The sequence below is a fragment of the Erpetoichthys calabaricus genome, chromosome 2 (assembly GCF_900747795.2).
Source record: "Erpetoichthys calabaricus chromosome 2, fErpCal1.3, whole genome shotgun sequence".
In the NCBI taxonomy this organism is placed as follows: domain Eukaryota; kingdom Metazoa; phylum Chordata; class Cladistia; order Polypteriformes; family Polypteridae; genus Erpetoichthys; species Erpetoichthys calabaricus.
The window spans coordinates 334,680,954-334,701,056 of NC_041395.2; the positions used below are offsets into that span (position 1 = coordinate 334,680,954).

At 40.6% G+C, this 20,103-nt stretch overlaps 1 protein-coding gene across 1 annotated transcript in view; it reads right to left on the bottom strand.

Annotated features, from left to right (window-relative positions):
* Window positions 1-20,103, bottom strand: part of LOC127526760 (immunoglobulin superfamily member 22-like) — a 95,388-nt gene that overhangs the window by 19,375 nt on the left and 55,910 nt on the right. Inside the window, exons 6-7 of the mRNA XM_051923486.1 lie at window positions 11,439-11,613; window positions 8,847-8,960 (exon numbers count right to left, since the gene is read on the bottom strand). Coding sequence (XP_051779446.1) covers window positions 8,847-8,960; window positions 11,439-11,613 — 289 coding nt within the window. The remainder of the gene's footprint in view (window positions 1-8,846; window positions 8,961-11,438; window positions 11,614-20,103) is intronic.

Consider the following 20,103-nt stretch of genomic DNA (forward strand, 5'->3'; position numbering starts at 1 on the left):
GGCAAGAGAACCACCTGAATGTTGCTTATTTTTTAAGGAAAAGGTCACAATGTCACTTGCCTGGTGGGTGTTAAAGGATTTTCAAAGATTTAACGGTGAACTCAGAAGGTATGCTGACTCCTTCACTTTTTACACATTTTGTGATGTTGCAGCCTTGTGACTGAAATCATTTCATTTTTATTTCCTACATCAAGTAACATTCAGTAACCCAGAAGATTTTAGACATTTTTGCAAATTTGTGGAAAAAGTGACACAAGTATTCGGATCCTTTACTCAGTACTTAGTTAAAGTCCCTTTGGCAGTTATTCCAGCCTTGACTCTTCTTGGGTTTGACACCATAAGCTTCATTCTCCAGGATTTGAGGATTTTCTGCCATTCTTCTCTGAAGATCTTCTCAAGCTCGGTCAGGTTGGATGGAGACCATCGATGGATGGCTACTTTCAGGTCTCCCCAGAGAGGTTTGATTAGGTTTACGTCCGTGATCTGGCTGGACCATTCTAGGGCATTCCCATAGTTGTCCCTAACACTAGAATTACCAAAGCCTACGAAAAATCTCGTAAATCCGGCCTACCTTAAATCCCTTTGCACCTCTCCGTCAGCATCTTTTGTCTTGTGAATGTGTCGATAGGCAGCAAGCAGCCTGCTATCACATCTCCCCATCTCCGCAGAATGGGCACAAAATTTTCTCAGCTCAAGTCTGTTTACCTGCGTGTCAGTTGCTTAGAGTTGTATAGACTAGAGCAGCGGTTCTCAATCTGTGAAGCGCGAAAGGGCGTGAATGTCACCATATCTAGAGTAATTTCACTATTCGTAGGGAAATTTTAAACTAGTAGCAGTGTATCGCAACAAAAAAATATAGGAATAAATTTTATTAGCGTCTCAAAAAAATGTTAGGAGGTGTGATTAAAACTGTTATGAAAACTTGGGTCGTAAATACTTAAAGGTTGAGAAACGCTGGACTAGAGTAAATACTAGATTGTTATTTGAAATACATGCATTTCATATGTGTTCCGTGTCTACAACAATCTATGTAAACACATTGTTAAAACAAAAACGTTTTTCACGTTTTAGTAATAATTGACAAAATGTAGACATGAAGTGTGAAGCCTGAAGTCCAAATATCAAATAAATATTTTCACAAAAGGTACAAATATAACAGAACAAGTGCGCTTCTATTCAAGAATATAACTGCAGAAAAAGAACCCGCGTTAGGGTGTGACATAGACACGCATTTGCTACGACCGCAACGTTAAGAACTGCTGATTGATAATTAAAAGTTCACAGGTTCGACCCCACACGGCTCCCTTTTGACAAGTGAGCTGCTCTTATCCATATTACTAATCGAGAATGGTAAACCGGATATGGACGCAGGGACCTGCCCGTGGACGCAGGAGACATAGTGCGCAGGTGCCACACAAAGCTTCCCCACCCCAGAGCGAAACGGGAGAGACTACGAACCGTCCAACATGCCGCAAGCAGGATAAAGCGAGGTCAGAAATAAAAGACAGAGTAGGAAACAGAGTAAAACGTCATAAAGAGGTTAAAGAACGGGGCCAAACACATGGAGAGCAGGTTACAGATGATGAAAACTGGAATGCAACAGCTTCAAAAAAACCTAGGCACGAAACACATGCACAGCGAGCTACAGTATATAAAGGCAGAAAAAACGACAGTTAAACGTTCACACCACACAGCGGAGGCAGACCCAGAAGGTGCAGGCGCCTACATCGCGCGTCGGAATGCGCGGGAAAGTACGAAAGGCAAAGGCGCCTACACAGCATGGTAAAACCTGACATAATACGGAAGGCGCAGGCGTTGCCGCCATATTGTGAGTGGCACTAATGCGTAGTGAAGGCGCAGACGTCACCTCCATATTGTGCGTGGCACTACTGCGGAGTGAAGTTAGGAATAATGTGCTGCTTGGGATCGTACAAAACGCCGATCGCGACCCACCGTCTGAAACTGCGGAGGCAAAGCAGGCACGGGTTCAAACCGAACAAGCTCGACTGACGGATATACGCCTACAACGCGCGTCTCAAACCGCAGAAGCAGGGCAAGCACGGGTTCAAAACAACGCAAGCTCCTACAACGCGCGTCTGAAACTACGGCTGCCCAGCGGGCACGGGTTCAAAACGCTGGGGGTAGGCGAGCGAAGCGAGCATGGGGTGAAGCCCCCTTGTTCTTACTATTTAACAATAAAAACATACATTTGATTTGAGTCTGTAACAGCCGGTGTAAATTTATGGTACTTGTAAAGGTTAGCTTTCTTTTTTTTTTTATTCAGTTTTATTCTCCCAGTCACGTTCACGCTCCCCCCGATCTGACACTGCTGTTTTCACATAAAGACGTCCTATAAGAGAGGTGAACTTAGAGGATGATGAGGGTTCTACATCAGAGAAAGAATGCACGTTGCACTTTTGCTGTCGTTGTACTTTGTATATGGTGATGGACAGGTTGACAGATGAGATTAGAGAGGAGTCCCCGTGGACTATGATGTTTGCTGATGACATTGTGATCTGTAGCGATAGTAGAGAGCAGGTTGAGGAGACCCTGGAGAGGTGGAGATATGCTCTAGAGAGGAGAGGAATGAGGGTCAGTAGGAACAAGACAGAATACATGTGTGTGAATGAGAGGGAGGTCAGTGAAATGGTGAGGATGAGGGGAGTAGAGTTGGCAAAGGTGGAAGAGTCTAAATACTTGGGATCAACAGTACAGAGTAATGGGGATTGTGGAAGAGAGGTGAAGAAGAGAGTGCAGGCAGGGTGGAATGGGTGGAGAAGAGTGTCAGGAGTGATTTGTGACACATGGGTATCAGCAAGAGTGAAAGGGAAGGTCTACAGCAGCGGTTCTCAAACTGTGGGGCGCGCCCCCCTGAAGTAACAAAAAAGGGGGCGTGAATGTTCCCATATGTGGCGTAATTTCACTATTCGTAGGGAAATTTTAAACTTGTAGCGGTGTATTGGCATCAAAAAATATAGAAATAAATTTTATTATGGTTTCAAAAAAACTGTCGGGTTGCAAATACTTAAAGGTTGAGAAATGCTGGTCTACACAATGGTAGTGAGACCAGCTATGTTATATGGGTAGGAGACGGTGGCACTGACCAGAAAGCAGGAGACAGAGCTGGAGGTGGCAGAGTTAAAGATGCTAAGATTTGCATTGGGTGTGACAAGGATGGACAGGATTAGAAATGAGGACATTAGAGGGTCAGCTCAATTTGGGAGACAAAGTCAGAGAGGCAAGATTGTGCAGATTTGGACATGTGCAGAGGAGAGATGGTGGGTATATTGGGAGAAGGATGCTAAGGATAGAGCTACCATGGAAGAGGAAAAGAGGAAGGTCTAAGAGGAGGGTTATGGATGTGGTGACAGAGGACATGAAGCTGGTGGGTGTAACAGAGCAGGATGCAGAGGACAGGAGGAGATGTAAACAGATGATCTACTGTGGTAAACCCTAATGGGAGCAGCCGAAAGAAGAAGAAGAAGAATAGCAAAAAGGTCAGAATACTTGTGTTGGTGTGGTATTTCAGGTTTTTATTTTTAACAAATTTGCAAAAATTCCTAAAATCCTGTTTTTCCTTGAAATGAATTGAAATGATTTTAGCACAAGGCTGCAACACAACAAAATGTGAAAAACGTGAAGGGGCCTGAAGACTTTCTGAAGTTATTGTAACTCAGTACCAGTTTACGCAGCACAATTGGCTCAGGTACTTTAGGCAGGTCAAGTGTATTGTCATGTACTTTACATCACGAAATACAGGGGCCGCCATAATGTTTGGGACAAAGACATATTTTTTCTTGGTTTGCACCTCTGCTCCCACAGCTTGAAATTATAAATCAAACAATTCAGACATCGCGATTAAAGTGCACACTACAGACTTCCATTTAAGGACATCTGCATACATTTCGGTCCCACCATGTCGAAATGACAACACTTTTTCTACACGGGCCCCCCATTTCAGAGCACCATAATGCCTGGCGTCACAGGGAGTTTGTAATCACTCAGGTGGGTTTCATGGTTTCATATGATCACTCTGCTTGCTTCTACCCTTTAGAGTCTGTAGCTGCCATTGTTCAACATGAGGACAAGAGCTGTGCCAATGAAAGTCAAAGAAGCCATCATGAGGTGGAAAAACAAGAATCAAATCATTGTAGACTTCAGGAAAAACTTAGGATGACCAAAATCAACTGTCTGGAATATCATGAAGAAGAAAGAACACACTGGTGAGCTCTGTCATCACAAAGGGACTGGTGGGCCAAGGAAGACCTCCACTGTCGATGACAGAAGAATTCTCACTATGGGGAAAAAAAAAGCCCCAAGCGCCTGTCCAACAGATCAAAGATAGTCTTCAGGTGGCCAATGTGGACATGTCAGAGATGACATTCATTTTGCTCTACAGCTTGTTCTTCCTAGTCAAAGGTTTTACAATTCCTTCACCTAGAATGGCATTTAGTTTTAATATATTTAAGAATTTGGCCAGGCCAGTTTGGGCCCGAGTAGGCCGATACCTCCCTGCGGAGTTGGGAAGGTCACCCTGCTTGGTGCGAGGTCAGTTCGAGACTACTAGGAAAGCCTGGCCTGACTTTATACAGCCTTTAGGAGGCCTCACAATCCTTCTTGAATTATGACTGTTATGACTGAAGTTGATAACTGATTTTTTGTGAGAAATTTGGAATAGATTTTTATAATCTGTATGTCATTCATAGTTTTTCTTTTGACCCAAGGATTCTGATTCTTGTGAGAATGTTGTGCATTTTTAATGTCTTCCTGTGATGCCATTTTGTTTATTCACAGGTGCCACCATTTTGTCATCAGTTGTTGCTATAGCAAATTACCCTTAACCACCTGGGAATGCCCCAAATGTGATATCATTAGCACATGCATGTAAAGGCTGGTTTGTGTGCTCTCGAGACATCAAAAAATGTACACATATAGCTTTTTGCTCATTTAGCATCCCTTTCTTGCAAGTTACGTGCTTCTTCATCTCTCCCTTGATCTGTGTGCCTAATCTTACCGGCAACAGCAGGATGCTTCTTGCCATATGTTAAGTCATTACTGGCTTCCTGCGACCCTAAACTGTGTGGATTAAATTTACCCCACAACACATACAGGATTATTTTAAAATATACCTATGACTTTTATTCAGTTCTTGTCACTCGATCGCATGTACTGTATACTCATCCCTACTGTACTCCTCACTAACTATCAAAGGATACCCACCTCATTAGGGAATTTCTTTTAAGTAATAACTTGATAATTTTGTGAAATAATGCAACGATCATTGCAAAATACCACAAGATATTTGCAAAATAACATTTCTTTTGTGAAATAATGCAAATAGTTTTTTTTTTCAAGTGGCAGTAATAAGCTTCAGTAAGCAATAGAGAGATGACCATCAGAGCAGAAAGGAGCTCTGTTAGGCACACAATGACTTGTTAACACTGATAAATATGAAGGAGACTTATGACATAAGGCCTTGAAAGAATACAAAATAAAATGTTTAAATGAACAGGCTTTAGGAAAGGGGGGGGGGGGGCATCATGAATTACTTAAATATGGAGTGAAACAGGATCTTATTCGCAACATTATATATGTGTCAAAAGGTGAACAGCTGAGGTCCATAGCCAGGCACGCACCTAGGAAATTCTGGGCGCCAGGCAGCTGACAGAGTTTGGGCCCCTTTCGTGTTTCAAATATGTGCGTATATTTTAAAATGCCACTTAATTTCGAAAACCATGTCCGTCTGGACTACTGGATAACACAGATACTTGGGATGTACCACCTTTATTGTCCGGGCTTTTATTATCGTTTTCAATATTGGCACTACCACTGGAATTGTCATTGTTCGACGACACAGGTTTTTCAAAATACCGGAGAAGTAAGTTTTTGTCCTTTAATTCTTCATCTTTTTTCTTCTGCTCTTTTTTTTCCTTTCGCTTTTGGCACCCAGATTTATGTTGGTAGTGCATACTGTACTTTTTACGATCTGGATCCTATATGTAAAATAACGATAAGCGATGGTGGTATTAGAAATATATTGTAAACCAAACACGCTAGTTCAATTTATATCATGTCCGTGTTACTGGATTGGTGAACTAAACAAAATTAAATTACAATGCATGTATTGTACAATAGCGCGCGTACCTATCTCTGACTGCTGAGTGAGCCTGATGACAGCCGCTGTTAAGACCAAAAGTCCAAATACAAAATTAACGCAGATAGGCGCTTCTCTTCACTATTCACATAATAATGAAATAATGCCAAATTATAAGCTTTTGTAAAGTCTAACTCAAAGCATGCACGGAACAGTAGGCCCTAACTCTTAATACTCACACGACTGCGAGTGCAACTGTCCAGCATTGAATGAATAACTTCCAGTATTCGCGAAAGCAAAAGGTGGAGACTAAGCATAAACATTGCCGCACTGCCACCGGCACTCATTCCGACTTGTGTATGTTATCTTGATGACGGACACGGGACAGCCTTTATGAGAATGCCGCTGAAGCTCTCAGTCTTGCATTTTTCCACGGTTCAACGGATGACGGAAATGGAGTTCAAACTCAAAGCAACTAGATCCGAGATCGTACCCACCGGAGACCGCTGTATGACGTCGACGCGCCCCTTCTTGATAATAAAGGATCTTTCGAGAAAAAAAAAAAAACTCGAAAAAGGGCGGGCCCCTATCTAGCTAGGGCCCCTAACAAGTGTCATGGTTGTCCCCCCCTAGGTGCGGGCCTGCCGTAGCACTCGGGATAACGCTGCTCTGGCAGACCACTAGGCCAGGAGTTACACTAATACAAACAAGAGAGGCCAAGAACAGTGGAAATTTGAATTTTAATAGCAGTGAAAGATAAAGGCAAATTCATGCAGTGGTCTTTAAATGGAGGTACACAGATTTACGAATGGCTTTTACTGTAGTGGAGCATTAAAAGAGATTTATAAATCAAACAACACACCCAGATTAGCCATAGAACTCAAATTGGTCTTATTGTTATCTAAGATCAAAGTATTGACAAACTGCACTATTAAATCTGATAGCTAACTAGATAGATAGAAAGGCACTATATACAGACAGACAGACAGATAGATAGATACAGTGCATCCAGAAAGTATTCACAGCACATCACTTTTTCCACATTTTGTTATGTTACAGCCTTATTCCGAAATGGATTAAAGTCATTTTTTTCCTCAGAATTCTTCACACAACACCCCATAATGACAATGTGAAAAAAGATTACTTGAGGTTTTTGCAAATTTATTAAAAATAAAAAAACTGAGAAATCACATGTATATAAGTATTCACAGCCTTTGCTCAATACTTTCTCGATGCACCTTTGGCAACAATTCCAGCCTCAAGTCTTGTTGAATATGATGCCACAAGCTTGGCACACCTATCCTTGGCCAGTTTCGCCCATTCCTCTTTGCAGCACCTCTCAAGCTCCATCAGGTTGGATGCACAGCCATTTTAAGATCTCTCCAGAGATGTTCAATCAGATTCAAGTCCGGGCTCTGGCTGGGCCACTCAAGGACATTCACAGAGTTGTCCTGAAGCCACTCCTTTGATATCTTGGCTGTGTGCTTAGGGTCGTTGTCCTGCTGAAAGATGAACCGTCGCCCCAGTCTGAGGTCAAGAGTGCTCTGGAGCAGGTTTTCATCCAGGATGTCTCTGTACATTGCTGCAGTCATCTTTCCTTTTATCCTGACTAGTCTCCCAGTCCCTGCTGCTGAAAAACATCCCCACAGCATGATGCTGCCACCACCATGCTTCACTGTAGAGATGGTATTGGCCTGGTGATGAGCGGTGCCTGGTTTCCTCCAAACGTGACGCCTGGCATTCACACCAAAGAGTTCAATCTTTGTCTTATCAGACCAGAGAATTTTCTTTCTCATGACCTGAGAGTCCTTCAGGTGCCTTTTGGCAAACTCCAGGCGGGCTGCCATGTGCCTTTTACTAAGGAGTGGCTTCCGTCTGGCCACTCTACCATACAGGCCTGATTGGTGGATTGCTGGAGAGATGGTTGTTCTTCTGGAAGGTTCTCCTCTCTCCACAGAGGACCTCTGGAGCTCTGAAAGAGTGACCATCGGGTTCTTGGTCACCTCCCTGACTAAGGCCCTTCTCCCCTGATTGCTCAGTTTAGATGGCCGGCCAGCTCTAGGAAGAGTCCTGGTGGTTTTGAACTTCTTCCACTTATGGATGATGGAGGCCACTGTGCTCATTGGGACCTTCAAAGCAGCAGAAATTTTTCTGTAACCTTCCCCAGATTTGTGCCTCGAGACAATCCTGTCTCGGAGGTCTACAGACAATTCCTTTGACTTCATGCTTGGTTTGTGCTCTGACATGAACTGTCAACTGTGGTACCTTATATAGACAGGTGTGTGCCTTTCCAAATCATGTCCAGTCAACTGAATTTACCACAGGTGGACTCCAGTTAAGCTGCAGAAACATCTCAAGGATGATCAGGGGAAACAGGATGCACCTGAGCTCAATTTGGAGCTTCATGGCAAAGGCTGTGAATACTTATGTACATGTGCTTTCTCAATTTTTTTATTTTTAATAAATTTGCAAAAATCTCAAGTAAACTTTTTTCACGTTGTCATTATGGGGTGTTGTGTGTAGAATTCTGAGGAAAAAAAATGAATTTAATCCATTTTGGAATAAGGCTGTAACATAACAAAATGTGGAAAAAGTGATGAAGCGCTGTGAATACTTTCCGGATGCACTGTAGATAGATAGATAGATAGATAGATAGATAGATAGATAGATAGATAGATAGATAGATAGATAGATAGATAGATAGATAGATAGATAGATAGACCATGTATGAAAGGTAAAATTAATGTCATACCTTAAACCACATCAGTCTAGTGTTGGGGTCTCTAAGCTCAAGGATGGTGTCAAAAATGACTGTGGTGTCCACCTTGGCCTCAATATCCTCAAGCGGTTTCAGAACTTTGACCATCTGAATACAACAATCAGTGAAATATACAGCAAAAAAAAAAAACAACAACAATTCAATAAATACAACAAGATCAATCATCAATAAATAATATTTTTATATTGTCAAAAGCAACAATAAACTATACAGTATTCTTTTAATGAAACAGGTAGACACTGTAGGCATACAGGTCTTCTGACTTTTAGTCCTTAATGTCTCAGCCATGCTCAGCTTTTGTTATCCATGAACTCCCTCGCCCTAATGTACTAAAGGCTCATTTTTGGCCATCACTAATTCTTTTTCCATAAAATGCTCATCTGTCTTCCATAAATGCCCTATACCTTTAAAAAATTCTCATCACCAGTACAGGATGTTGACCACCAAAGAGCTTACAGAGAAGCACTAACTTCTGCCAAGAACACCCATTATGGCAGAATAATAGAAAGTAGCCATGATAACCCAAGGGTTTTGTTCTCTGTAGTTAATAAACTACTCGAACCCGCATCTGGTCCAACTACCTCTTCTACTGAAGTCTGTGAGGAATTCCTCCACTTTTTCCGTAACAAAATTAAAGATCTAAATAATTCAACCAACATAAATACATCATCTGTTTATATCTCTCCCTGTTTTCCCACTCCATCCAGCTCCTTCTCTAAGTTCTCACCAGTCACATTTGCGTTTGTTAATGACCTGCTTTATAAGATGAGGCCGACTACTTGTGTACTGGACCCCATCCCCACCACACTACTTAAATCCTGCCTTCATGCCATAATCCCGACTGTTACAACAATAATAAACTCATCCCTTGACACTGGCTCTGTGCCGCTCACTTTTAAAATCGCTTTCTGTAACCCCAATGTTAATAAAGTCTGGCCTTGATGCTGACAATCTTAACAATTTCCGGCCTATTTCCCACTTACCTTTCCTGTCAAAAGTTCTTGAGCGTGTTGTAGCTTCCCAACTCACCAATTACCTAACCTCTAATAATTTGATGGAACCCTTTCAGTCTGGTTTCAGGGCGCGGCACAGCTGTGAAACTGCTCTGCTACGGGTAACCAATGATTTGCTTATGGCAGCAGACTCTGGACAAACCAGCATATTAATTCTGTTAGACCTCAGTGCAGCATTTGACACTGTCAGACATGACATCCTACTGTTCAGAATGGAGAACATGCTGGGTATCTCTGGCACTGCCCTCCAGTGGTTCAAGTCCTATCTGACTGATAGGCAAGAGTTTGTTAGTCTTGGCAACAGTAGATCCAGCTCAGCGCCAGTCACACAAGGAGTCCCTCAGGGCTCTGTCCTCGGTCCTCTGCTTTTCTGTATTTATATGCTTCCCCTTGGCCATATTATCCGTAGTTATGGATTGGGTTATCATTTTTATGCAGATGATACTCAGCTCTACTTCAATGTTAAAAGTGGAACTTCATCAGAGCTTTCTCAGCTCACAACCTGCCTTAGTGAAATTAAAACCTGGATGGAGCAGAACTCTTTAAAATTAAATTGCAATAAAACTGAACTCCTGCAAATTGGGACTAAAATGCAACTTAATAAAATGAGCTCCTTCCTAGTCCATCTTGGCAGTGATCTCATCAGACCTGCCTCTACTGTAAAGAATCTTGGTGTCATTTTTGACTCCTCCTTCTCTTATTCCGCCCACATAAATCACATTAAGAAACTTTCTTACTTTCACCTCCGTAACATATCCCGTGTTCGCTCCTTCCTCTCCTTCTCTAATGCTGAGAAACTTGTCCATGCTTTTATCACATCCTGCATCGATTATTGTAATTCCCTACTGGCAGGTGCCCCTTCTAATCTTATATCACAGCTCCAGCTTATTCAAAACTCAGCTGCAAGAGTCCTTACTCGAGCCAGCAGCAGCGAGCACATCACACCCATCCTGCTCCGCCTTCACTGGCTCCCTGTGTCCTACAGAATCGAATATAAAATCCTACTAATAACCTACAAAGCTTTAAATAACCTCGCGCCAAATTACATCAGTGACCTTCTCCATCACTATGTGCCTGCCCGCCCACTAAGGTCCTCTGATTCTGGTAATCTTGTTGTGCCCGTCACTAATCTACACTCCATGGGTGACAGGGCCTTCAGCTGTATAGCGCCCAGACTCTGGAATGACCTACCAAAATTAATCAGGTCAGCTGACTCCATGAATTCTTTTAAAAAACAACTCAAAACTCATCTGTTCAGGAAGGCTTTTAGCTCTACTTGACTTTATTACCTTTCTCTCAGTTTACTTCTCTGTCAAGATGCTCATGTAACCTGTATGTGTGTGCGAGACCATTAATTATGTTGTCTGTTTTTTTTTTCAGAATTTACTGTCTTAATCTTCTTTGTTTATTTATCTGGTTTGTACAATGCTATATACTGTATATTCTGCCGTTCTTTATTTATTCTGTAAGTGCCTTGAGCATGGGAAAGGCGCTATATAAATAAAATTTATTATTATTATTAAACACACACGTGTGATGCGACTTCTCGTACCTCCACATCCACTTTCTTCTTCATCTCTTTCAGCTTCTTCAAGATTCCTCGGAAGTCGGTGAAGCCGTGTTCTGCACAGATCCTCTCATAGTCTTTCTTGTCTGCACCTGAAAGAATCTTCAACATCTCCTCCTCTGTGATCGGTCGCTTTTCTGTTTTCGGGGCAGGGACACTTCTGTGAGAGCCAAGAAAAGAGGACATCTCATCAGGAAGTTCATCCATCCATTTATTTTACCAGCTTATACAGTTTATGGTTATGGGAAGCCAATACATTGCTTGTGTTTATAATGAGCAGTTACAGCTTAAGATGGTGGATTTTTAATTTAATATTCTCATGTGGTTGCAAAGCTCCATTGTCAGCATCAGTTTCTTCAGTGTCCAAACGGTCAACTCCCTTAGCTTATCCTCAGTTAGTCATTTTACATGCTAATGAGTTGTTATAGAAACCTTTGTAATTGAATTAGCACCACTGAAACCTGATATTCTGTTCACATGAGTTACAAGGTCCTGATGATCCTAAAGTTCAGTTCTGGGATCAAAAATGGCCAAAATGTGACTTGGGGACTTCTACAGCATACAGGCTTGAGCATATTTGTAGATGATGAAATGTAATACCAGTAAATGTTAAGTATTACATACAGGAAGCAAAAATGTGAGGTTTGAATACACAGTGGGAAGTCTGATTATCAAAAGAACACCTTATGAGGAGGATTTAGGGGGTCCTAGTGGTCTCGACACTATCAACTGCCAGACAGTGTGCAAAAGCCATTAAGAAGGCCTACTGTATAGCGCCTTGATGGGTGGAGTACAAGTCATAGGGGGTGCTGCTCAATCTTTATAACACACTGGTGAGACCTCCTCTGGAGTCCTGGGTGCAGTTTTAGTCTCCAGGCTAAAAAAAAGGACATAACAGCACAAGAAAATGTCCAGAGAAGAGCGACTAGGCTGAGCCAAACCACATGTACAGATTACTGAACATAAAATGAAAAGCAGCCGTAGAAAGGATTTACTGCAAAAGATCTTAGTCAGATTATGGCAGCTCTGGTCTGTCGTCACAGTTTTCTGGCCTTCAACATGACTTAGTTATCTTACTCTCTATATATAAAATCCTAAGCCTAAAAGTGTAACGATTTTGTGCAACGATTTTATGTGACTTTGTGTCACGTTAATTGTCACGTTTTAAATCGAGCTTATTTTAAAACCAACATATATATGTTTGGTATCATTCTTTTCAGAATTTATCGAACTTTAATGTGATGTTATTAGATTTTCAGATTCTTATTCCGTTTTTTAAATTATAAACTAAAAAATATCAAGAACTCATGTCCAGCGAGACGAGACTTTGTGCCAAGAGATTTATCCACGCCCGGGGCCGGAAATAAAACACAAGCAGTAGGACAGCTGCTGTACAGGCTTTGAAATGTTCGAAGTGCCACACGAAGTGCAGATCACACAGCACGGCAGTACCAAGCCAGCAGCTGATCGAGCAAAGAAGAGGTAAAAAAAAAAAGGAATTGTATTTGTTTCCCATTGTATCACAGTTTAAGAGGGGGTTTCGAAAGGAGAGACCGTGTCTCCTTGGGGTGCGTTCAGCCCCCCTCTTCATAACGTGAGTGGCAGAGACGAGAAGCTGTTGGCGAGTGAAGCGAGCAGGGGGAAACCCCCTAGTGCTGCTATAAGATATTACAAAAAAATGTATAGAAGTGCCCTGTGTCTGCGTGGGTTTCCTCTGGGCGCTCCGGTTTCCTCCCACAGTCCAAAGACATGCAGGTTAGGTGGATTGGTGATTCTAAATTAGCCCTAGTGTGTGCTTGGTGTGTGGGTGTGTTTGTGTGTGTCCTGCGGTGGGTTGGCACCCTGCCTGGGATTGGTTCCTGCCTTGTGCCCTGTGTTGGCTGGGATTGACCCCCGTGACCCTGTGTTCGGATTCAGCGGGTTGGAAATGGATGGATGGATGTATAGAAGTGCTTTTACTATGTTCTTCACATTTTAGGGGTTGTGTTCATAAACAGTAATTTGCCCTCAAAAACCAAATAAATAACACAAATTTAGTGTTGGCAGATTCGTATTCAGCAGTGAAACAATGCTGTTTCGCCGTACTGTACATGTGCACATCGTATTACTTGGGAGATGTGCTTCAAGCACCGAAAACCCCAAATACATTTTATGTTAGTATTAACAAAAGGAGCAGCTCATTTCATCGATGATGTTGACAACTTCGTTTGAAACTTGCCTCGATTTTTACTTTCGCGTTCACGAAGTATAGGGAAAGTATTGTAATTATCCAAAAATTCAATGTCGAGATTTTAATGAATCTCGATGTTTTAGAGCTCCCTGAGTCCGAAAATACAATTCTTGAAATTATGTGTGTGTGTTTATATGTAAACATGATAACCTGAATACGCTTTCACTTCAGTCAGCCAAATTTTCCATACAAGTATTAGTTACAAAACGTAAATTTCTATCAACTTTTGGGCTATTTCTGCTAACCGGACGTGGTACTTTACCTTTTATTCTTGCAGCTGCAGAGTCCAGTTTATTCAACTTTACTTTTATAATAATTGTTCAAGATATTATTAATTTGCTCTCCCCGTGTCTGCGTGGGTTTCCTCTGGGTACTCCGGTTTCCTCCCACAGTCCAAAGACATGCAGGTTAGGTGCATTGGCGATTCTAAATTGTTCCTGGTATGTATGTGTGTGCGTGCCCTGCAGTAGGCTGGCACCCTGCCCGAGGTTTGTTTCCTGCCTTGTGCCCTGTGTTGGCTGGGATTGGCTCCAGCAGACCCCCGTGACCCTGTAGTTAGGATATAGCGGGTTGGATAATGGATGGATGGATATTACTAATTTGATTTGATTTGTTGTTGATGGTTCTTTAATGTACATAATATAAAAATATAATCATTGTCTTGCAGTATAGATAGATAGATAGATAGATAGATAGATAGATAGATAGATAGATAGATAGATAGATAGATAGATAGATAGATAGATAGATAGATAGATAGATAGATAGATATGAAAGGCAGTAAATAATAGATAGATAGATAGATAGATAGATAGATAGATAGATAGATAGATAGATAGATAGATAATGAAAGGCAGTATATAATAGATAGACAGACAGACAGACAGACAGACAGACAGACAGACAGACAGACAGACAGACAGATAGATAGATAGATAGATAGATAGATAGATAGATAGATAGATAGATAGATAGATAGATAGATAGATAGATAGATAATGAAAGGCAGTATATAATAGACAGACAGACAGACAGACAGACAGACAGACATAGATAGATAGATAGATAGATAGATAGATAGATAGATAGATAGATAGATAGATAGATAGATAGATAGATAATGAAAGGCAGTATATAATAGATAGATAGATAGATAGATAGATAGATAGATAGATAGATAGATAGATAGATAGATAGATAGATAGATAATGAAAGGCAGTATATAATAGATAGATAGATAGATAGATAGATAGATAGATAGATAGATAGATAGATAGATAGATAGATAGATAGATAGATAGATAGATAGATAGATAGATAGATAATGAAAGGCAGTATATAATAGACAGACAGACAGACAGACAGACAGACAGACAGACAGACAGACAGACAGACAGATAGATAGATAGATAGATAGATAGATAGATAGATAGATAGATAGATAGATAGATAGATAGATAATGAAAGGCAGTATATAATAGACAGACAGACAGACAGACAGACATAGATAGATAGATAGATAGATAGATAGATAGATAGATAGATAGATAGATAGATAGATAGATAGATAGATAGATAATGAAAGGCAGTATATAATAGATAGATAGATAGATAGATAGATAGATAGATAGATAGATAGATAGATAGATAGATAGATAGATAGATAGATAGATAGATAGATAGATAGATAGATAGATAGATAATGAAAGGCAGTATATAATAGATAGATAGATAGATAGATAGATAGATAGATAGATAGATAGATAGATAGATAGATAGATAGATAGATAATGAAAGGCAGTATATAATAGATAGACAGACAGACAGACAGACAGACAGACAGACAGATAGATAGATAGATAGATAGATAGATAGATAGATAGATAGATAGATAGATAGATAGATAGATAGATAGATAGATAGATAGATAGATAATGAAAGGCAGTATATAATAGATAGATAGATAGATAGATAGATAGATAGATAGATAGATAGATAGATAGATAGATAGATAGATAGATAGATAGATAGATAGATAGATAGATAGATAGATAGATAGATAATGAAAGGCAGTATATAATAGACAGACAGACAGACAGACAGACAGACAGACAGACAGACAGACAGACAGATAGATAGATAGATAGATAGATAGATAGATAGATAGATAGATAGATAATGAAAGGCAGTATATAATAGATAGATAGATAGATAGATAGATAGATAGATAGATAGATAGATAGATAGATAGATAGATAGATAGATAGATAGATAGATAGATAGATAGATAATGAAAGGCAGTATATAATAGACAGACAGACAGACAGACAGACAGACAGACAGACAGATAGATAGATAGATAGATAGATAGATAGATAGATAGATAGATAGATAGATAGATAGATAGATAGATAGATAGATAGATAATGAAAGGCAGCATATAATAGATAGATAGATAGATAGATAGATAGACAGACAGACAGACAGACAGACAGATAGATAATGAAAGGCAGTATATAATAGATAGATAGATAGATAGATAGATAGATAGATAGATAGATAGATAGATAGATAGATAGATAGATAGATAATGAAAGGCAGTATATAATAGACAGACAGACAGACAGACAGATAGATAGATAGATAGATAGATAGATAGATAGATAGATAGATAGATAGATAGATAGATAGATAGATAGATAGATAGATAGATAGATAGATAGATAGATAATGAAAGGCAGTATAATAGATAGATAGATAGATAGATAGATAGATAGATAGATAGATAGATAGATAGATAGATAGATAGATAGATAGATAGATAATGAAAGGCAGTATAATAGATAGATAGATAGATAGATAGATAGATAGATAGATAGATAGATAGATAGATAGATAGATAGATAGATAGATAGAGATACTTTATTAATCCCAAGGGGAAATTCATATTCTCCAGCAGCAGCATACTGATAAAGAACAATATTAAATTAAAGAGTGATAACAATGCCGATAACAATGCAGGTATACAGACAGACAATAACTTTGTATAATTTTAACGTTTACTACCCCAACCACGGTGGAATTTTACTCCTCAAATATCCTTTTTTTTTTTCTTTATTTCGCCTTATACAATTTCTTGTATTAGGAATTTGTTAGTTTTCGCATACCCCTTGGGGTCAGAGCGCAGGGTCAGCCATTGTACAGCGCCCCTGGAGCAATTACAGGTAAAGGGTCTTGCTCAAGGGCCCAGTAGAGTAGGATCTCTTTTTGGTAGTGACGGGGATTCAAACCGGCAACCTTCTGGATACCAGCACATATCCTTAGCCTTAGAGCCACCACTCCACCCTGATATCCATCCCCATATCTGAGTATACGAGAAAGTTGAGGGGAAACCACTCCCGATTTTAATTGTTGTCGTCACTGCCACTGTGCCCGTATGTGTAAGTGGGTGCATGCGAGGTGCTTTCACCCGCAACCCTAAACTGTATCCATCAGTTACAAAATGGATGGATGCACGGACGAAAAGGTATAGATGTTCTCATTACAGTCAAAGAACGATTGCGACACTGTATTAAAAGCGATGAATCCCCTTTCCCTGTCATTTTAATCTGCTGTAACAAACAGCGGGACGCAGCAACCTAAACAGCTACAACTCACATCCGAGGCTGAGCGTATCCGATTACACTCCGTTTACAAACTGCCTGAAGAAGGGGCCCGAGTTGCCTCGAATGCTTGCACATTGTAATCTGTTAAGTTAGTCAATTAAAATTTTGCTTTACTTCTCATTGCATCCACAACGGCTAACACAGTACAACGCCCTACTACTTAAGTAACTCATAAAGGGGTAAAGCTGGCAATTACAAAATCCTGTATGTGTCTGTGTGTTGGCTTTTTTCTTTTAACTTTATTCATAAGCTTGTTTTCACCAATTGCAAGCTGAAATTTTCAAACACACTGCATCACTGCATTGCCAGACATAACTTCTGCTGTTTTTCTTTTGATACGGTGCCACTGTTCAGCCTTTATCTTGTGTTTAGTTTTTACTCACATTTTTTCTCACATATTCTTGTGCCATCCCAAAGTTATTCGTATATCTGTGGTCATACAAGAGTGCATTAGTGACTTTACCATCAAAGCAGCACACCTATAATAAACCGACGCACTTGACGTGTTAGTATTAACAGGTTGAACGAGAGCCAGAGGTGACAGTATCCGACTCGGGCAAGTCGCCACCTAGATAATGTTACATACCTCGGCATGAATCTCAGGATGGCGCGTCCCTAAAGGCCTCTCGGGTTTGTGGTGTTCTTTCCTGTGAGCGCACACTGGGCTTTATTTTCATCACCGCTGTCATTAAATTTGCTCAATATATCTGACTGCTTTTCTGGCCTGAGAATCACGCTGGCCAACATAGTGGAGCGGAGTGGCTTCTGGCTGACGTGATGATTTCTTGATGGCACCCAAACTAGTGGTAGCCAATCATAAGCATGCTTACAAGTTTTTATAATTACAAGCCTGCATGCAAGCCCGTTATTTGTTGGCGGACCACGTCATGTGCAGTGTTACCACCCCCTATGTTTTTTCACCTAGATTGATGCTTTTCTGTTCCTGTCTATGTTTCTATGTTTTTGTCTCCCGAGTCTGTTATTTCATCACAATCATGTATTTCTTTTAGCACAATTCTTGAACTACAGTTTCTTGTGTACATAAATTTATTGTTTTGTACATCTTAACAAAAACTTATCAACTTGACGCATCTCTAAAATACACTGCCTGGCCAAAAAAAAAGTCGCCACCTGGATTTAACTAAGCAAACAGGTACGAGCCTCCTATTGGATAATTACTGCATGGGCGATTATCTTTCAGCTGGCAACAAGTTATTCAACCCCAACTGGTGCAATGAGTTGCTTCTCATTTCTTAAACAACCATGTCGAAAGACACATCTCGTGGTCGTGGAAAAGATGTCAGTCTGTTTGAGAAGGGTCAAATCATTGGCAGGCATCAAGCAGAGAAAACATCTAAGGAGATTGCAGAAACTACTAAAAATGGGTTAAGAACTGTCCAACGCATTATTAAAAACTGGAAGGATAGTGGGGACCCATCATCTTCGAGGAAGAAATGTGGCCGGAAAAAAATCCTGAATGATCGTGATCGGCGATCACTTAAACCAGGGGTGCCCAACTCCAGTCCTGGAGGGCCGCAGTGGCCGCAGGTTTTCATTCTAACCCTTTTCTTAACGAGTGACCGGTTTTTGTTGCTAATTAACTTCTTTTGAATTCATTTTCTTTGACTTGCTCTTGGAGACTCAGACCCCTTAATTGTTTCTTTTCCCTTAATTAACAGCCAAACAATAACGAGACACAAAATGAGCGAAAACAGGCACAACAAACTGTGACCATCATACAATATCTGAAAATAAAGAAAGGTGAAGGTCTCAGGAATGCTGATCTGCTCTTAGAAAAGAGGAAATCCTTAATTTTGGAAATGTCTGCTATTGCACAATGAGAGCAGCAACAAGCCATGGAATTAAAGAAAGGGTTTAATTAATGACAAGACTCAGCACCTCATTAAGCCGCTGGTTGGAGTTAAATTGGTTGGAGTTTCAGGCCCTGACTTAGCTGGCCTTCTGTTGGCTCACTCACTTCACATATCACTTCTGCGTTGGTGCCATTTAAGGAAAGAAATGAAGCAATTCAGAGGAACGACGAAGAAATTCAGGGAAACATTTCTTAAAAACCAATTCAATTAAACTTAATTCAAAAGAAGTTAATTAGCAGCAAATACAGGTCACTAATTAAGAAAAGGGCGAGAATGAAAACCTGCAGCCACTGCGGCCCTCCAGGACTGGAGTTGGGCACCCCTGACTTAAACGTTTGGTGAAATCAAATCGAAGAAAAACAACAGTAGAACTCAGTTCTATGTTTAATAGTGAAAGTAAGAGCATTTCCACACGAACAATGCAAAGGGAACTCAAGGGATTGGGACTGAACTGTTGTGTAGCCGTAAGAAAACCACTAATCAGTGAGGCAAACCGGAAAAAAAGTCTTCAATTTGCTAGGGAGCATAAAGATTGGACTCTGGAGCAATGGAAGAAGGTCATGTGGTCTGATGAGTCCAGATTTACCCTGTTCCAGAGTGATGGGCGCATCAGGGTAAGAAGAGAGGCAGATGAAGTGATGCACCCATCATGCCTAGTGCCTACTGTACAAGCCTGTGGGGGCAGTGCTATGATCTGGGGTTGCTGCAGTTGGTCAGGTCTAGGTTCAGCAACAGTATGTGCTCCAAGAATGAGGTCAGCTGACTACCTGAATATACTGAATGACCAGGTTATTCCATCAATGGATTTTTTCTTCCCTGATGGCACGGGCATATTCCAAGATGACAATGCCAGGATTCATCGGGATCAAATTGTGAAAGAG